The sequence below is a fragment of the Trachinotus anak genome, unplaced genomic scaffold (assembly GCF_046630095.1).
Source record: "Trachinotus anak isolate AG129_WGS33_773 ecotype Australia unplaced genomic scaffold, CSIRO_AGI_Tana_v1 ptg000021l, whole genome shotgun sequence".
Taxonomy (NCBI): Eukaryota; Metazoa; Chordata; class Actinopteri; order Carangiformes; family Carangidae; genus Trachinotus; species Trachinotus anak.
Window position 1 is genome coordinate 1,775,440 of NW_027273872.1, and position 18,659 is coordinate 1,794,098.

The window sequence follows — 18,659 nt, forward strand, 5'->3', positions numbered from 1 at the left end:
ACAGTGGGTCAGTTTGGGTCTAACAGTCACACACAGCAAACACCACAAAATAAATTGAGTTCACGCTGGACGTGCATTTCACTTGATTTTCCACCCTGGAATCAGTGGATTAGTCTTAAAAGTGGAAAATGAAAACAATTTTCACCCCCGGTCTCCAGCGAGCTGTGCCGAGGCCAATATACAGGCCTGCATAAAAGAACTGAGCGGCGCTGCTCAAACGAGCGTGAGTGCAGAACTGACAGCATGAACCAAATTCAGGGAGGCGTCTTTATAACAACCAAAACAAGCCAGAACTTCTCAGCAGTGTTTTTGCTGACTGGGTTTGTGCTCAACACAGACACAGGCTTCACTTTCTGTACCTGGCACATGAAGAAAGCAAACAGAATGGATAGCATCGTGACAAAACTTCCCATTTTCAACTCCATTAGCCCCCCCAAAGCCCTGACAGTCGTGCTTTTTGCCACTTCACATGATTAATCACATGTGGAACCCACAACAGAAACACAGGAGCCTGAACAGCAGGCGGCTGCGGCGCCACGGAGACGACTGAAAAATCACAAGATACGCTGACAAGTGAAGGAGAGAAGGAGGAGGAGAGAAAAGGAGAATCAGGAGCTGGAATAAAGTCAGACTCCAACAACAGCTGACAGCGATGTTTTAACAACGCTCCTGTTTGTCATGTGTTCAGAGTGAATTTTAAACTCTAACGGCGCCGTTTAAAGGGAAACTCCACCAATTCAACACATGAAGGTGCGTTTACAGGTGTTGAGGAGCTTTTTGTGGCCGTGCAAAGAAAATCGCCTTGTGTGATGTCACTTGAGGCCTTGGTTTAAGGACTACAAGTTTATAAATGAAGAAAAATCTGGTTAGAACTAAGTGAACCTACCGGAGCTCTATAACCTGATCATCAGCTCTGCTCGAGGCTACATTAGCTGCTGCTAGCATAACACACCTGAATGCAAAGACCCAACTGTTAGCAGTCGAGTTGCATTGTGGGTAATGAAGGTGTCAGGTTTTGATAACAAAGAAGATTGTGTTGAATAAAAAAGACAATATTTCTTCTATTTTGATCTTTTTTAAAATCTTTTTTTGTCCATCATGAGTCCGACAGAGTTCAACGCTAAAATCAGTGGAACACTATTTTCATTTATGCCTCACACACACACACACACACACACACACACACACACACACACACACACACGAGCCAAGAGGAGGAAGGAGGAGGGACGGAGTCCTCCATGTTTGCCATGTTGTGGAGGTCAGCCTCAGGTGTGATGTGCAGCATGGCTCAGTGTTGACGCCGTTAGCATCCTCGGACGCTCTGTAACCCCGTGTGTCCTTCCAAACTTCCCAAATCATGTCTGAAGCACAAAGTGATGACTGCACAGTACTGTGTTCGACCTGCCCGACCGGCTGCCCCTTACTATTGTCACCGTTCCCCCTCTGTCCTTTTTCCTGCATGGCTCCCCAGCTCTCTCCACTCTGAAAGGGAGCCAGTGTGCAGAGTGACCTTCAACCACACCCACAGGGAGCCAAAGAGAAAAGGAAATTGGGGGATATTAACAGGATGGAGGAGAGAGTGGGGTAAACATGTGGAGAGGGGTGACAGCAGAAAGAAGAAGAGGCGTGAAGAGGAACAAAAAAAAAAAAACATGCTGAAGTGAGGAAAATGGAAAATCTCTCTTCTCTTGGAAGCCAGCGGAGCGCAGAGCTGAATCTGACAAGAAAGATGGCTCTCCATCCCCTTTCTCACCAGCCTGATTAAACCTCTCACTTTAAAATGAACCCAGCACAGAGAGCCACAGACACGAGGCAGCTGAGGACTGGGAGCCTTTGGTGAAGGTGCAGAGTGGAATGCCTACAGATTCACTTGAAGGAGCAGGACCTTGAGGACAAGGTGATGCTGTGAAATTCCTCAAAATTGCATCTGTGGCTGACAAAAGAGCAGAAATTGAATTTTCGAATGAGGAAAGCAGCCAGCTCTTCTTGAAACCGTTTCCAAAAAGATTCATTTTCCACCAGATCCGTCTCAGAAATTCCCAATCCTCCTGTTTTAGTGAGCAGTAAGCCAGCTGTAATGAGTTAATCTACAACAGGGGGATGATTTCCTTGTGTGACTAAGACAGTAAGTAGACAGAAGGAGGGCTAATTAAAGTTGTAACATCTGCCTTCTGAGCTCTAAATGTGTCTACAGGCTACAAGCATCTTTCGCTCCACTTCCCCCGCTCCTATTTCAAAGGAGGAAGGGTAAATAAGGTATCTGCCTGCTCCCAAACAATGCAACTCATCTTCTGCAAGTGGCATCATCAAGATTACCATAACCAATGGATATACTGCAACTGGCTGCTCTAAAATATTCATAGCATCTTCTTCCAGCTAAACTTCCACAGCTGGTGTTGGAGGAGAGGAGGAGAAACTGAAGAGGGTGGGAGGTCTGGACTGGAGCACGTAGCCTGCTTACAAATTAACACCACAACCGAACTCGGACAGTGAGAGTGAGTTCCCCCTCGTCCTCCTCTCCCCGCCGCACCGCTCAGCCTCCCCCCGGCTCATGAGCCATCTTCTCGGCTGGATCGGTCTGCAGTCTCCGCTTTCCACGGCTCCGCGTCCCCGCTGCGTTGATGCCGCTTCTGCTCCACTTCTGACCGACTTCCCGCACAACCGGAGCCCGACCGAGCGGCGGCGGCGGCGGCGGCGGCAGCAGCCCTGCACGGCTCTCTGCCCCCGCTGCTGTGTTGGAGGATAAACACCGACGACAGACCCGACACTGCGGGAGGTGACAGATCCAGATCCAGATCCAGATCCAGATCCAGATCGAGCCTCTGCAACAAGCAGCCGAGGGACGGAGGTATCTGCCATGAAGGATCTGCACGGAGGAGGAAATCTTGATAAGTATGAGCCGGTTTTTTTTTTTGTTCCTACAAACTCGGGTCTGCTCGGTCTCGGTGTGGCAGCGGCGATGACTTTCCCCTCGTACAGCCTCTGGATGAGCCTTCCCCCGGAGCCTGACTGTGTCCGAACCCCCGGACTGTGGGAATAAGACTTTATCACCGAGCCCGGCTCTTCAGCGATAATAACAGACTTTATTGTCACCGACAGCGCTTCTGCCTGGGAAAATACACACATCACCTGCTGCAAATCAAACCCGGAGGATCCAGCCCAAGTGCAAGACGAATGGTTTGGGTAACTAAAGCTTCACTTTACTATGCTACGGATGAAAGTCCCGGTGCCTGCTGCGAGGCTGACAGGGCAGTTATGAAACAGGTGTTGCAGAGACTGTGAAATGATCAGAGGATGAAAGACGCCGCACCACAGCACTGCATGCTGGGGCAGCTAATGATGAACCACATCTCAGGGAAAAACAAGAGTAAAGAAATGTAATAACTAATGTAATAACTCCTGCAAACTGCATCGACAAGATCCTCAGGCAACACTTAGGCTGCGACCTGATAAATCAACAGATGTTTCAGTCATGTGGCTTTAAGTCTGGAGAGGGGATTTATTCAGCAGCGCATTATCACGGATTGCACACTGCCTCCTTCTCCATTAATTAATTAGTTTGCACATAATGGCACAGACCTCGTCCCGGTGCCCTTGGTGCTCCACCGCCACCTGTGACCTCTGTGGGGATGAACTGGGTGCAGACAAATTAATCTCAGCTCCACATGGATTTCTGTCCACCTGGAAATCACCCAACATTCATAGAAAGCAAATCCAAGTGGCAAACCCCACCCTTTGCTTTGTCTCTGTCAGTGTGAGTGTGTGTTGCACAGAAGCTTTTTTGGATTATTACTTGGACACTAGTGCACATGGAGGGGGGGGGGGGGGGGGGGGCACAGGCTCAAGGCAGTAAAGATAAATGAACAAATCTTTCACCTGCTCACTATTACATGTCATTACTCATGCTTTACAGAGAAACAGGTTGCCTCACCTTGTCAACAGCAGTGTCACTTGGCAGACAGGGGAATGATGAATTTAGTCATTATTGATGAGCTGAGTGGACACGCGGGCTGTCATCCCCGTCCCTCGCTCACAACAGAATAAATTACTCTGTGCTGACAGGGAGTCAAAACACAAACACAGGCTGACAAGGGAGATTTCCAGGGTGAAATTTAAGGCGCAGGTGGAATAACTTAAGAGGCACGACCTCCTTGGGGAAAAACGCCGGCTGCAACTGTGGCTGCAAACTTCTCCATCTCCTCCCTCCCCCGCAGAGTGGGTTTGTTCCCCGAGAAAGAAAAACCAAATCTAAATTCCAATATCCTCTCAATCTGCAGCTTGGTGAAATTCGCTCAATTTTTCAGGGAATGATAATCAAGTTGCGGTGAGACAAAAGGCTTCATAGACAACCAGATATTACGAATGCTGGCATGATCCACGCCTGTCCTCCCACCATGCCTCCGAGCGGATTAATCAGTTGAGATCGCTTCTTTCCTCATCTCTTTGATTCATCTGTTTCAGAACAAACCCTAATGTCTGTGATATTTCAATACCCACGGTGATGAATACATTTCGATCCATCCAGGCCAGGCCGGCTCATGCAATGCATGTCTTTCTATAAGTGGGTGGAAGTCACTTTCTATCTGCATACGAGTCTTTTTCTCTTCATCACTTTCACCCTCTCTCCCCCTGAGCTTATTTATGAACTATTACCATCATACAGTAACACTTTATTAGGCATGTAGGCAGCCAAAAGGCCTATTAATCTTTCAGTTGCAGTCTTATGCTCATTCTCCATTCTCCTTCTCCACATACACACACACACACACACACAATCTCAAAACCCCTTTTTCACCCAGTGGAGTTGCTCAGCCCTCTTCACTGATTCAGACAGCACCGAGGAGATGGCAGAGCTCCTGTTAGTCTTACAGTGAGGGAAGTGATGTGTCTTCCATCGCCAAGATATCAATGTACATTTTTCACTGGGAGACTTTTCTCAGAGGCTGCAATCATCCTGACAATCTTTCGCTCGATCACGCTCCAACTGTTGCCGTTACGACACATCTGAGCTGGTAATGATTTTATATTATAATGTCATCGATCCAGCTGAAGGGTTGACACCCCCTGAGTGGTGCTGAGCAGACAACAGACAGTCCGGCGGGTCTGTGCTGTGCTTTTCAGCTAAATACGACAAAGAGACGTCGGTTCGATTACTCTGTACAATCAATGATCATTTCTCATGCTGAAGATCAATACTGAGGTTTATACTGTCTGTGGCTGAGATATGAGCTGCAACTAAAAAACATAAAGGGAGCCAAATTAGCATTGCCTGCATGTACTCACCCATTCACACACAGTGTGTACACAAAGACACGAGTCAAACACGTCTCTAAACAAATAGCAAGTTATCAATATTCATCTGAAAAGAGAGGGGGAATTTGCAGTGATTAAAGTCTGCAGCACAGTGTGAGAATAAACATGGCAGACTATAGAGGCAAAGAAAAGCCTTTGACAGGGCACCTAGCTGTGCCTGAACACAATTAATTAATAATGAATAAGCTGAGTACAAAAAAACAGCAGAAACAACAACCACGAACAGAGAAAAGTAACAGTGGAGAATTTGGGGGCAATCTCAGAACCGGAAAGGAGCAACATTAGGACCTTTATGGAAAATGAAGACTATTTAATTCAAGAGCCAAAGATTTAAAAAAAAAAAAAAAAAAAAAAACTGAACAAAAAACAGTTTAACAGGCTTCTCAGCAGGAGCAGCCAGGGTAGATGTAGCGCTGGCTAAAGATGAAGGGCGCTCACTGCTAACTCTGCAGCCACCGGATCCAACCATAGCAACAAGCACCAAACTATTTTACATTAGGTTTTTAGGTTCTGAATTAGTGCAGGAAAAAAAAAACGTATTCTTGTTCTGCAAATTTGTCCGTGTTACTGGGAACAGATGGAAACAAGTGGACTGATGTGAGCAGAGTTTGAATTGAACAGATTTCCCACAGTGCAACTGTGTGTGCGTCTCTTTCAGGCATGGTGCCCACGCCCCAGGTGTGCGTATCAACCCTGGTCACGGTGAGCACGATGGCAGTGGTGGACCTCTACCTGCTGGAGCAGAGCATGCTGGGGGCTCATGGTCTCCCAGGACCTAGTGTCTGGCAGTGTGCGGTGGTGTTGCTAGGCGATGTGGGCTTCCTGCTCGCGTTACGCTTCGTGTCAGCCGGCGTGGTGTCAGAGGTGCGGTCGCCACGTCGTGGTTTTGCCAACGCCCTCTGGTTCCTGTTCCTGTCTCTGCTGCAGCTCAAGCTCTTCTTCGTCTGCCACAACTACAGGCAGGAGCACCGGCCGCCCGACCCGCTGGCCAGGAAGACCCTGACGCTGCTGCTGTCCATCTGCCTGCCCTCACTGTTCCTGATCCTGACCGGAGCTGACCACATGACACCTCAGCGCAGGAAGCAGGAAGTGCGGGGCCGGCTGCTGTGGGTGGTCGTGGACCTGCTGGATGTGCTGGACCTGCAGGCAGGACTGTGGGAAGTCCAGGGAGGGGTCACAGCAGGGAGCGGGGGGGCGGTTGAGCAGAAGCTGCCCATTTGGGCCGAGGGCCTGGTCTTCTTCTACTGCTACGCCCTCCTGCTGCTGCTGCCGTGTGTGGCCCTCACAGAGCTGGGGGCCACCGGCCTGCCAGGACAGAGGGGGCCCCGTAAGGAGGCTTTGTACCCTTGGCTCAGCTTGGTCACTATCAACATCTTCACCCTGGGCCTGAGGGGCACAGGCATGCTGTGGTACAGGGACCCCCGTGTGTCCACGGTGTTCCTGGGGAAGAACCTGCTGGCTCTGGCTGTGAAGCTGAGCTCCGCCTGGGAGAGACACAAGCAGGAGCGCGCCGCTGCAGGAGCAGGGACCGTGGCTGGAGCAGAACCAGGAGAGTCGACCCTGCCAAGCCAGAGCTGCGAGCAGGGAGAGGGCCAGGCCCAGGGGAAAGCCCCTCCCTCTCATTATCACACACTGTCTCGCTCCCAAAGCCACACTCTCTCCCATGTCAGCCTGGAGCCTGCAGAGACGCCCTTAGGACCCTCTTTCATCTCCCATGAACTCTAGAGAGTTTCACACAGTGTGAACATGCACGCATGCACAGACGCATGTACACCCCCCCCCCCAGTGAAAACCAGCCGAGCCAGTATCACATCCAAACAGATAACTTGTATTGAATCTCAGTACAACAGTGATGGGTTTGACGCAGAGCTGTGGAAATGGATTTGGCAAGCTCGGCTTTCTGCACATTTTGTTGTGCTAAGAATAACTGAAAATGCATTGCTGTGATTTGTGGGAGTGTATTTTAAATTGAACACTGTGAACACATCTATCAGTGTGTTAAGAATATTGCAGAAATGTAAGATGAAGTCTAGTGGTGTTTATTCTTGTTTAATCTGGGCACAACTGCCTCAACTGCCACGATTCACTGAATTCTGTCCTTCACAAACCATCTTGATGTTGTTCTTATAAATTAAGTTTTAATTACCTTTTAAAAAATCTGAATATAATGAATCTGCAAAGATTTTGTGTAACAATTATTTGATATTGAGGTTAGTTCAAGAAATTGGATCGACACTCTTCTGCCATCAGATGTCAAAAAAATGAAGTGTGACCTTTCAGTGTGTATTTTCTCTGATACTTCACAGGGAACTTTCACAGAGGAAATTTTAATACAGAGGGGAGATGATTTATTTTTTCCTTCAGTACCACAGAGGCATGATTTAAAAGCCATGTAGCAGTAAAACACTCTCTACACTGTGCTCCAATATTTCAATGTAGAGTCTAACCCAGTGGTTCCCAACCTGTTTGGCTTGTGACCCTTTAAATCAAAGTCGTCTCGTGACCCTGAGTTATGTCCCTTCCTTAGAGGCCTGAAGATGTGAACCTGTTTTTCACGATGTAAAAATGGAGAGGTCAGAAAAATAACCAATTTGTGTAGCACAGCATTTCTCTTTTCATAATCTCACGACCTCCCAGATTTTTCTTGCGACCTCTGTGAGGGCCCGTGCACCAAGGTTGCGCACCAGAAGTGCAATGGTGCCGGATGTTCATTCCAACCAAAGGTGTCTCTGGCAGATTTCACTCACTAGTTCGTCTCGTCAGCCAGAGAATGTTAATCAGAGGAAGCAGTCACTGTGGTGTTGGGTTGGGGTGAAAGCTGCAGACTCATGGGCCTCGTGCTCGACCGTCCCTGCCAAGCTGTGAACATCACTTAACTGTATCCTCACATGAGTTTCAGAGCAACTACGGCTGTTAAAATCATCCAATACAGATTCTAACACAACAAAATGTGCATAATTCAAGATACCAACTGTTTCTGAAAGAAAACAGTGTTAAGTGTGTTAATGTTCGGGCTGAAAATGGGCAATAAGCATTTGCATTAAGTGAATCCTACTGTAACAAACACTACAGGTCTATTTTACTGCACTGTTTACAAAGACAGAATACCAATGTAAGTATAATCCCTTTACAGTTTGGAAACACATTTAAAATTCATGTTTTACTGTCTTTTGTCATCTGTACTTGTCTCAAAGTCTCTGCGGGACAGCCGCCTGTCCCGCCATCAGATCCCTTTTTTCACTTTAGATGAAAGAGTTAACTTTTTAATCCCATATGGATTATGGAGCCTTTTCATTCACAAGCTTGTTATGATGTGGGTGTTGTAGTATCGGGGTGTCGTGGGATTGTGGGTCGGGGCGGCAGGTGTAGAGGATGTACAGTACAGTCAAGTGCCTTGTTTCCTCATGGAGCTCCGAGCCCGGAGAGGCGAACACATTACGTGTACCATGTGGAACTTGGACATATGCCATGTGTTTACTGTGAAGTTACTCCACAGCTGTTGTCAGCTACACCTCCAGGAAAGAGTGCAAACTAATAAAGTGTTTCATACTTGCCTTGTGTTGACAGTTCATTGGCTATTATGTAGGAGCCTTATTGGCAGCCTGTCGTCCACACAGGGAGAAAACAGGAGGAGTCCATTCAAATTATTCAAAGCCAAGAGGCCTTCAAGACAAATAACCTCCACTGTACATTCGATCTGCTCCCATTCTGCACTCAAAGGAAATTGCATGTTTTTATGTTTTCCTCATACTGAACTGGGGAAGTGAATGGAAGCTCCCCACATATTCAAGGCTGAATAAACATGCTCTTTGCTCCGGAGAGCGCCACGATAGCGAGAGGCCGTCATTTATCACAATTACCCCGGCGGCCACATCGGCCCGGATCCTCCTTGTAATCCTTGAGTGTGCTGTCGTGTCGTCTGCCTTTACTACTGAGAGAGAGAGACGTCTTGATGTGATGGGTTGTGCATGTCAAGAGTTGTCGTAAGCGTGTGATGTTTTTCAGAGCGAACTGGCTCTTTGCTCTCAGCGGCTGTGAATGCACCCGTCGGCCTCTCCTCTGAGCTTTAATGGTCCTATTAATTGAAATTGAGGCTATTTGTCAAAATGCAAGCGCTCATTCTCACTGCTTTATGCTTGATTTACAGGCTGTATTTACAGGATGTATTAAGACTAATGTACACACTCAGCCACAAAAAGAAATTCATTTAAAGTTTCAGTGGGGAATTTCTCTCCGGTTCAGAGAGACTTTTCAGGAAAAACCACAGAGGGATAACCAGTGTAGTAGACAGCATCCACCTCTCATCCACCCTCACTCTTTCATCTCCTCCTCCCTCGCTCACTCTACATTTCAAACACACACATTCTGGTTGCTCTGACTGTTGGGCAACTTCTCATATTTCTATTATACTAAAGCAGTGACTGCACAGGCAGCAGCCTGGGTAAACGACTACCTCCTAGAATTTGTTACACCTGTTAAGTTCTGGATACAATGCTCAGCGTTTTCCCTCAGCTCCCACCGACTCTCATAACCTGCTCCTGAAGAAAAGTGCCTGAGCCACTCTCCTATTTTCTTTCTTCTTTTGCCGCTCCCTCTCTCCCTCTCTCCCTCTATTCTTCCCCTCTGTTCGGTTGTGCTAATTTCACTCTAGCCTTGTAATTATTCTCCTGTACCAAAGCTGTCACTTTCTCTTTTTTGTCTTTCGTTCCTTCTTTTATTTCTCTCGTTTGTTTAAATTTGCCCCGCAGCCGACAGGCAGCCTACCTCTCTGCACTTCCTCTGTCAAGGGTGGTTAGTCAGAGACGGGGAGAAAAAACTGAGGAGGAGAGGTTGGCTTAGATTAAAGGGCCGGGGCCATTGCCTAGAGCAGAGCGGCTGCTGGCTGCCATTTATTTACTGTTTGCTACACAGCGTGTGCTTGATGGCGAGAGAGACAAGCGCACACGACACGCCGCCCCGACAACAATGACGTCCCAGAGAGTCCAGAAAGGAGGCACCTCTAGACAAACATATGGCTTTGTTCTGCTCGGTTGAGCACTTGGTTGCAACCCATCTCACCTCATTGCCCCTGACACAGCGACAGCTACAGTCTGCCTACGAGCTCACACCCACCCAGTCTGGCAGCAGGAGCCACATTTAACAGACAGATGTCTAAATGATTCATCACAGCACACACCATGAGCACCACAGCGTTCAGAGAGAACTTCAAAGTATATTCTATGAGACAGAAATGATGCAAAAGAATCTGAGCCTCATATCGTATGATATTCAAGGCTGGAGACGAACGTTCACTGACACCGGTCTCAGATGTCCAGGTCTCACCTGCTGCTGAAATTAAGCCAAAAGAAGAAGAACCGGGGTGGAATCGTTTAAGTTAATTAGCAAAAACACGTCCCACACGTTTGCTGATTCCAGCTCATCTAATCTGAGGATTTGCTGCTTTTCTGAACAGAGGTGAAAGAAGTATTCAGGTACTTTACTGAAGTAAAAGTAGTGATCCCACAGTGTAGAAATACTCTGTTACAAATAAGTGTCATGCATTAAAAATAACAGTATTTGCATCAAAATATATCAAATGTAAGTGATGCAGAATGCGACATTTCAGAATAACATAATTTGGATTCAATTTACTGATGCATCAGTTTTTATTGATTATTATTTAATGTTGCTAAAAAGTGCCATATAAACCTCTGACATGCTGTAAAATAGAAATACAAAGTAGCATCAAATGAAACTGCTCAATACAGAACAAAACTAGATTTAGAGTAAAGTACTTATCAGTGTGAGTGGGTTGAAAGTTGTTAGCTGCAGCTCTTATATTTGCCTTTATATCGTGCCAACATAGAAGGTGATGAAATCAGAAACGAGAACAGTAAAGAAGATAAAAGAACAGAGACATAAAACTGAGCTGGACGTTTTAGAAAAGTGAGAAAAATCTAAAACAATTAGTTTAAAGTAATTTCAACTACGTCTTTCATCCATAATTTAACACTTAAGCCTGACACAGAATATCTGGGCGGGACAGAGCCAGGACAGATGAAATGGACCAAACAGTAAAATCAGTGATCTGGACAGAGGGTTTATCATTAAAACTCCAAACAATCTTACATTTCATATATTTTGATGCCAATACTTTTATTTTTAATACATAAAACTTACTTTTAAGTTTACTTTGTATTTCTATTTCACAACATGTCAGAAGTATATATGGTACTTTTAAGCAACATTAAATAATAATCAATGCACACTGATGCATCAGTAAATTTAATCCAAAATACGTTATTCTGAAAATTCTGCATTATTTACATTTGATATATTTTGATGCAACTTTTATTTTTAATGCATGACACTTACTTGTAACAGCAGAGAGTATTTCTAGTGTTTCTACACAGTAGTATTTCTACTTTTAATTCAGTAAAATATCAGAATTTTCTCTTGCCTCTGTTCAGAAAATCAGCAAATCCTTAGATTTCATGAGCTGGAATCAACAAATAATATTATAATTAATAAAAATTCACTTAACTGATTCAACCCTGTTTTTTAATTTTATTTTTTTTCTGCAGCAGGTGTAACCTGAACATCTGAGACCAGCGTCGGTGTGTGTTTGTCTCCAGTCTTACATATGAGAATATGAGAATATCCTTTGAGGTTCTCTGCAGACGGACAGTGACGACCACACTTGTTGAAGTTGCTAAAGAAAACACTTCTTTGTTTGTGTTTGTGTGTTATCTTGAGCTGTCACACTCCAGCCGCAGCTTCTTTGGGGAAGGGAAGAGTGTTGTGTGGTTTTTTTTTTTGCAGGAAGAACACCCAAAAATACCCCACACACCCACTGACGCTGACACACCAGCGCTCATGTCACTCTGACATGGTTGATTTGATGTGAGAGACACAAAGGATTGTTGGGGTTTTTATTTATGCCTGTTGGTAGCTGCCATTAAAAATATGCCCTCTGTCAGTCAACATCACTGCTTTTATATAGAAGAAAGATATTTTGGCACAAAATGTTCAAATTAGGTAAAAGTGAATTGTCAGTCATATTTTAAAGATCCTAAGGCCAAGAAGAAAAACTCAATGACCTTGAGTGACAGTCAGAGGAAGCTTCTTTCTTCTTCGGCCCAGAGGCCTCCAGTGTAGCTCAGGGGAAGGAAGCTTTAGCTGAGCCTTAAATGTGATCAGTAAAAATCTTAAAATCAATTATATCTAACGGGTAAACAGCGCAGAGACGGTAAAATTGGGTTATCACGCTCTCTTTACTTGGCAGCAGTTAAATCCTGGCTACTGTATTTCTGAGCAGGAATAAAAGATGCTGAAATGGGATGAGATTAAAGCAGAGATCCTCCTCTTTATTATTGGATAAAAAATGTCTGGCTGTGTTTGAGCTGGAACTGTAGTCCTCACTGTATCTTCTCCTCAAGAGTGAAGTCACTGTCACGCATCAATCTGAAGAAGTTCAAACCACTTCCACTTTTTCACATTTTGTGGCCTTATGCTAGAATTAAAAAAAAGATTTCTCCCTCATTAATCTTTACTCAGTACAGACAATGTGAAAACAGAATTAGGTTTCTCCCATTTCTCTTGATCATCTCTGAGAAGGTTTAAACCTTGAAGCTGAACTCCATTGTGATGATTGTTGACCCCCAACCACCAAGAGATACCTTCAATTATGGTTTGGTCTTTAATCGTATTTCTCACTAGAAATCCGGGGGCGGCTGTAGTAAAGTTTCCTGTTTTCTTTATGTTTCCACTCCTTCACCTACCTCACTTCCTTTCCTTTTCTCATCACTGATTGGCCCTTGATTTCACCCTCACCACCTCTCACTATCTGATCGAGTTCACCTAGTCACCACAAGGTTATTTAGAGCTCTCACATTCATCCATTTATTCACCATTGCACGGGGCGGCAGCTCTGGTAAGAAGTTTTGTTTTTTTCTTATACTTGGTCCTTGACAGTCTCTGAGAACTTTAATTTTTCATTTTCTACTCTTCTCTAAGAAAGAAATGAGACTACTTTGATTTATTGTATAGTTTAGTCTTTAATCTCCATTTGTCTTATTTCAGATTCTGCAGCCCATGTGTTCTTCCCCCCTTCATATTTTGATTGGCTTTCATTGATATTTAAGAATAAACCTTCCTGAGAGTAGAGTTTCATGGTTCTATTGCCCAAGATACTGACACTGAACCTTCTCCTACAACACAACCGGAGTCCACCGGTGCTAAATTCAACTGACTGGACATGATTTTGAAAGGCACAGACCTGTCTGTACAAGGTCTCACAGGTGACACTGCAGATCAGAGCAAAGACCAAGCACGAGGTCAGATGAACAGGCTGCAGAGCTCAGAGACAGGACTGTGTCCAGGCACAGACCTCAGGAAGGAAACACAAAAAAAAATTCTGCTGCATTGAAGGTTCCCAAAAGCACAGTGGCCTCCATCATTCTTCCACACGGGATCTTTGGAGCTCAGCCACAGCGACCATCGGGTTCTTGGTCACCTCTTGTACCAGGGCCCTTCTCCCCTGATTACTCAGTGTGGCCGAGCCGCCAGCTCTGAGTCCTGGTTGTTCCAAACTTCTGACATTAAGAATTATTTAAGAACCGTCCTCTGGGAACCTGAATGCAGCAGATTTTTTAAAGCTCTGTTTTCACTTTGTCATTATGGAGTAATAAGTATAGATTGATGAGGGAAGAAATGATTTTATTTTTTATTTTGGCACAAGGCTGCAACATAACTAAGTGTGAAAAAGAATGAAGAAGTCTGAACACCTTCCAAACGTCCTGCACAGAATTCATCTACAGCCTTCACTCTCTTTAACTTCATTTTGCTCTCAACTCAGGAGAAAAAACATCCGGATTTTCAGCGGCTGAATGTTCCTCTATGTTCAGCAGCTAGTCGCCATTTTCAGCAGCAGTTTGGTGCTGGGCAGACAGTGTAAAGAGGGAATCTGAGCTTTTTTTTGTTGCTGCCTGCTGTGACCGAAAACAACTCTGAGTGCTCAGAGTGAACAGACACAGTAAAGTTGTCGCCCATAAAACCAAAACGGTCAGTTAAAAGACAGTGAAACACTCAGAAGAGCTGAGGAGGAGAACAGAGCAGAACTGTGGGGCTGTGAGATGGTGAATGACTGAAACTGTCAGAGAGTAAACAGCAGGACTGAATAAATCAAAGTGACAGAGCTGAAATGATCAGTCGAATAATCAAATAGCCAATCGACAAAAAATAATGGCTGATTGATTAATGGTTTGTCATTTTTACAGCAAAATGGCAAATGTAATGGCTCCAGTTGAGAGAATTGGCAGATTTTCTGTTCTATTGTTCTGAACTGACTCTTTTGGGCTTTGGGAGAATTTGTCAGACAAAAAAAAAAAAAACAATTTGAAAGACGTCTTTTTGGACTCTGGGAAATGGGGACATTTTTTTTCAGTTTCTAGACAAAAACATTAACTGATGAATGTAGGAAAACTTCAGCAAATTAATCAATAACAAGAAAACATTTGTTGGCTGCAGAACAAATATGCAAATGTTTCAAGTAAATAAATTAGAAAAACAGACGAATGTGTTTAAAATGACTTGAACCTAAAATCAGTAATTCCAAGCAGCGAGTCCCAGTGTGGCAGAGAGACAAGGTTTCCAGTTAGAGGCTGATGTTGTGTTGTAGTTGTGCTGTAATGCAGCGCGGTCGGTGACAACAGAGTGATTCATTTTGGACAGGAACATAAAGTCATGGCTCTGGCACCGTTACCGTTCATGTCAGATAAGAGAAATATGATATTTTCAGTTTTCTGGCATCTAAACTTTTCTTTTGTCCTGATATTATTCATCATGTGTGGCTCCCTTTCCTGTCAGTTGTGTTCCTCTTTTCATTGTCGTCATTAAGACACAGAGATGGATTAACTGTGAGAATTGATATGGATTCCAAGCGAGCAATGGCATCCAAGGCTGATGAGTACTGTCCATTAAAGAGGCTAACTGGATCATTAGTATGTACAGAACGAGCCACGGGAGTGCTTTCATTTTATCTTGCAAAGGACAATCAAATTTAAATAGCTGAATGACCATTAAAGCAGGAGAAGATTGTGCCTTTATGGTGTAAAATAAAATATAAATGTAAAAGAATGCACTTGTGTGATTAGAAACAAAGGTGAGGTTAATGATCAGATAGTTAAGTTGGCATTTAACTGTTTTAAAACACAAATAGATGATTTTATTTACTGCAAAAAATAATTCAGCCGTCTTCGTTCACTGCTCCGAGCTGGAGAACTGCTCGCTTATTTTATTATTGTACCAGCCAATACATAAATTCCCCTGGTTCGAATTGGCACCGGTGGTGAGAAGCTTGTGGTGGTGCAATAAAAAAAAAAAAAAACAAGACAACCTCAGCTGTCCCTCTGGAGCAACTGAAGCAGAGAGAAGTATACGAGAATTTAAGACAAAACCTTCACAGGTTCAATCCCATTTCATCAGCTGGCTTGTAAAGTGTGAGGCTAATGTACATGGACAGCTGCTGCAGATGGAGGTGCTGGTGTCTCTGGCCTGGAAACTGAGAACACAGTTGCAGACTGAGGCTGAGTGTGGCACCCACCTGCACAACGGAGCTGTGCGACTAGAATAAGAATGGGGAATATGAGTGGGGCCTTGGGAGGAGATGAAGGTGGTGGTGCAGCTGTACGATGAGGTGACTGAGGAGAGAGAGGCAACTATGCAAAGTGAAAGTGGGGAAGGATCAGGTTGTCTCACAGTTAATGAGATCTGTGTGCAGAAGGTGACTTGTTAAAATGAAGCCCTGCTCCTGCAATTTACTTAATACTCCTGATTACTCAGAGCGAACAGAAGGAACATGAAGTGAAACCAAAAGTAATTTTACCTGTCCCAGAATGGGGCCCAGTGGGGGTCCAGGGGCTGCCTGTCCTGACCTCACTATAGCCCGGATTACGCCGCCTGCATCCAGCTTCTTCACAGCCTTGGCTGCCTTGGAGATCTTTGACATCCTGGTCTGTCTGGAAAGTCTTAAATCTGCCCTCGAGTCAACTGAGAATCCATTCACTGAAACCCAGCAGAAAAACAAACAAATTAGCCTTTTCAAGCATACACTGCTGCAGCAAATCATTTACACACCGGCCTCATTAAAACATCATACACTCAAGTCGATACTGATACCCACAGGCTAAATCCGTGGCTTTCCATTCTGCAGTGGGCGAGTAATTAAAAAAATCTTTGCCTTCGATTGGCTCAGTGAGAGCCACTTTCCCGGAGGTGCTCGAACCGTGGATCAGCAGCCTGGTGAGATGCTCACCGCGTTGAGGAGCCTAGAAACTGACAGGATTTAAACTTCACTCTGAAAAAGCGTGGGGTGCACAACAAAACACCCCCATCGTGTCACCTCTAAACTCCCTGAGCTGCAGCTGAGCCTCCTCTGCATCAGAGGCCGAGAGTCAAGGGCAGAACAAGGATAAGTGACGATACTAATCCACAGAGGAGGGGTGGAAGTGTCATCCCCACATGTGAACGCAAAGAGGGGTCAGCTTTTTCATTCCACCTTAAAATGCATTTACCAAATTAAGAGTCAATTAGTGGAGTGGGAGGAACGGCCTGAACTTCTGGCCTTTCTCTAGGGAGGCACAACACATAAAAGCAGGACTATAATCCTCTGCTGGATTAAAAGTGATACTGACACAGCCCCAAAAAACAGAAGGAGAAAAAAAGATCAATGACTGGAGCCAAGGGACAAATACAAGTTTTAAGGTTGAGCCTTGTGATACAGGGGAACCCTGCATTCAATAAAAATAAGTACTTGAGGGGAGAGAAGAGGTCCAGCAATGATTCATTGTAGGCAACAGAGGGTATCCAATTAGATCAACAGAAGAGACAGTACCAAAAAGATATATGGGACCTCATGCTGCTCCGGAGCAACAAACAGGGAGAAACAGCTCCCAAGAAAAGTTGTGATTCTATCTGCGCCGCTGATTATCCAGCAGCCGTTAAAGTGCAACCACCATGAGGCAATATTTGTAGGGGCATTAAGGTGATATGCAAACTGCAAAGCGTCCCAAACAGAATCTGTTTGGTCTGAGTTACCTCAGTAGCCATCTTTACAATGTGACTCACACACACTGCTGCTTCTCACAGGTCAATTTCACGCTGCTCAGCTAATGTGTTCAGCTACTTCACTGTAGAAAAATCCTGTTGCAGTTCAGATCAATTTTGGAGCCAGTTAGAAAATGCAAAGAGACCAGTTCGCAAAAATCCACTCCTGTTATCAAACAGTGACAGAAACACTCATGAATCTTTAACAGGCAAGCTGCAGAATAACAACTACAGGAGCTGGGTTTTATTTTGTTGTTTGATGAGGTGGGGGTGGAGGTGGAGGTGGAGGTGGGGGGGGGGGTCGCTATACCAACTATTAAGATGACACACTGTACGTCCAGAGAGAGTTTTGTGACAGTGAGCGGAAAACAATTAGGGCAGACATCAAATGTTGGGTGTAATTCTAATTTGGGGCAAAGGGAATAACAGTTCTGAGAGCGTCATGCTTTAATGCGCCCCAACTCCAATCTCTGTTGGAGTATGAATAATAAAACCGCAGTTCCCCCGCAAAATGAAATCACTCATCGCAAGGCCAAGCAGTGAATGCTGAAGAAGAATTGACCTACATAAGGCATCATAACTGCGCTGACAGTATGTTTCATGCAGCTGAATTTACATTAGGTTGAAGGAATAAAGCAGCATCGACTGTGCAGTGGCGGAAACATGGTTCAAGGCTGCACAATAAGGCTCAATCAGAGCTGGGTTAATGTTTCCCTGTGAATAATCAAATCAAAGCTGCAGTAATTTGGAAGGAACAGAGACAATTTTGAGCTGCTCTTTAGGCTGAATATTACATTCCTGCGGCAATTACTGGCAACGGTGCTGTCGATAACAAGGAGCACACAGAAAGAGCAATTTGTTTGGGCTGTTCAGAGTCACAGCGTAAAAGCACTTTGTTAAAACATGCTTGATAAATGACGTGCTGCACAGCCAGCATGTAAATTACTGTTTAATAAAAGAAGGTGAAGTAAACGACAACGGGGTGAAAATCACCACAAAATGTTGCACAACTCTCCAAATTCTCCAAATTGCTGTCAAACTATTTTATCCTTAAGTTAAACCTGATTCGTGTTCTTACAATTATCCCCTGAGGATTTAGCTCCTAGTTTTCAGCTCATCAACTCGTGCAGTTTTGTTTTAAAAGTCGCCAAAATCCAAACCTCTGAAACCAAGCAACTGTTTCTAAACCTGTATAGAAAGTCTGGAAGTTTTCAGGCTCTTCTGCTCCCTGTCAAACAAACCAGCAGGGGTGGAAACAC

At 44.8% G+C, this 18,659-nt stretch overlaps 2 protein-coding genes across 2 annotated transcripts in view; one reads left to right on the plus strand and one right to left on the minus strand.

Annotated features, from left to right (window-relative positions):
• The window catches only part of mrpl11 (mitochondrial ribosomal protein L11), a 38,994-nt gene that overhangs the window by 11,444 nt on the left and 8,891 nt on the right, over positions 1 to 18,659 (minus strand). The window contains exon 2 of the mRNA XM_071457867.1: positions 16,181 to 16,359. Within this exon, the coding sequence (XP_071313968.1) occupies positions 16,181 to 16,303 (123 nt within the window). The 5' untranslated portion in view covers positions 16,304 to 16,359. The remainder of the gene's footprint in view (positions 1 to 16,180; positions 16,360 to 18,659) is intronic.
• tmem265 (transmembrane protein 265) lies at positions 3,049 to 7,168 on the plus strand. The gene is made up of 2 exons (XM_071457866.1): positions 3,049 to 3,186; positions 5,975 to 7,168. Exon 2 carries the CDS (start codon positions 5,977 to 5,979, stop codon positions 7,039 to 7,041), a length of 1,065 nt encoding a protein of 354 aa, XP_071313967.1. The 5' UTR covers positions 3,049 to 3,186; positions 5,975 to 5,976; the 3' UTR covers positions 7,042 to 7,168.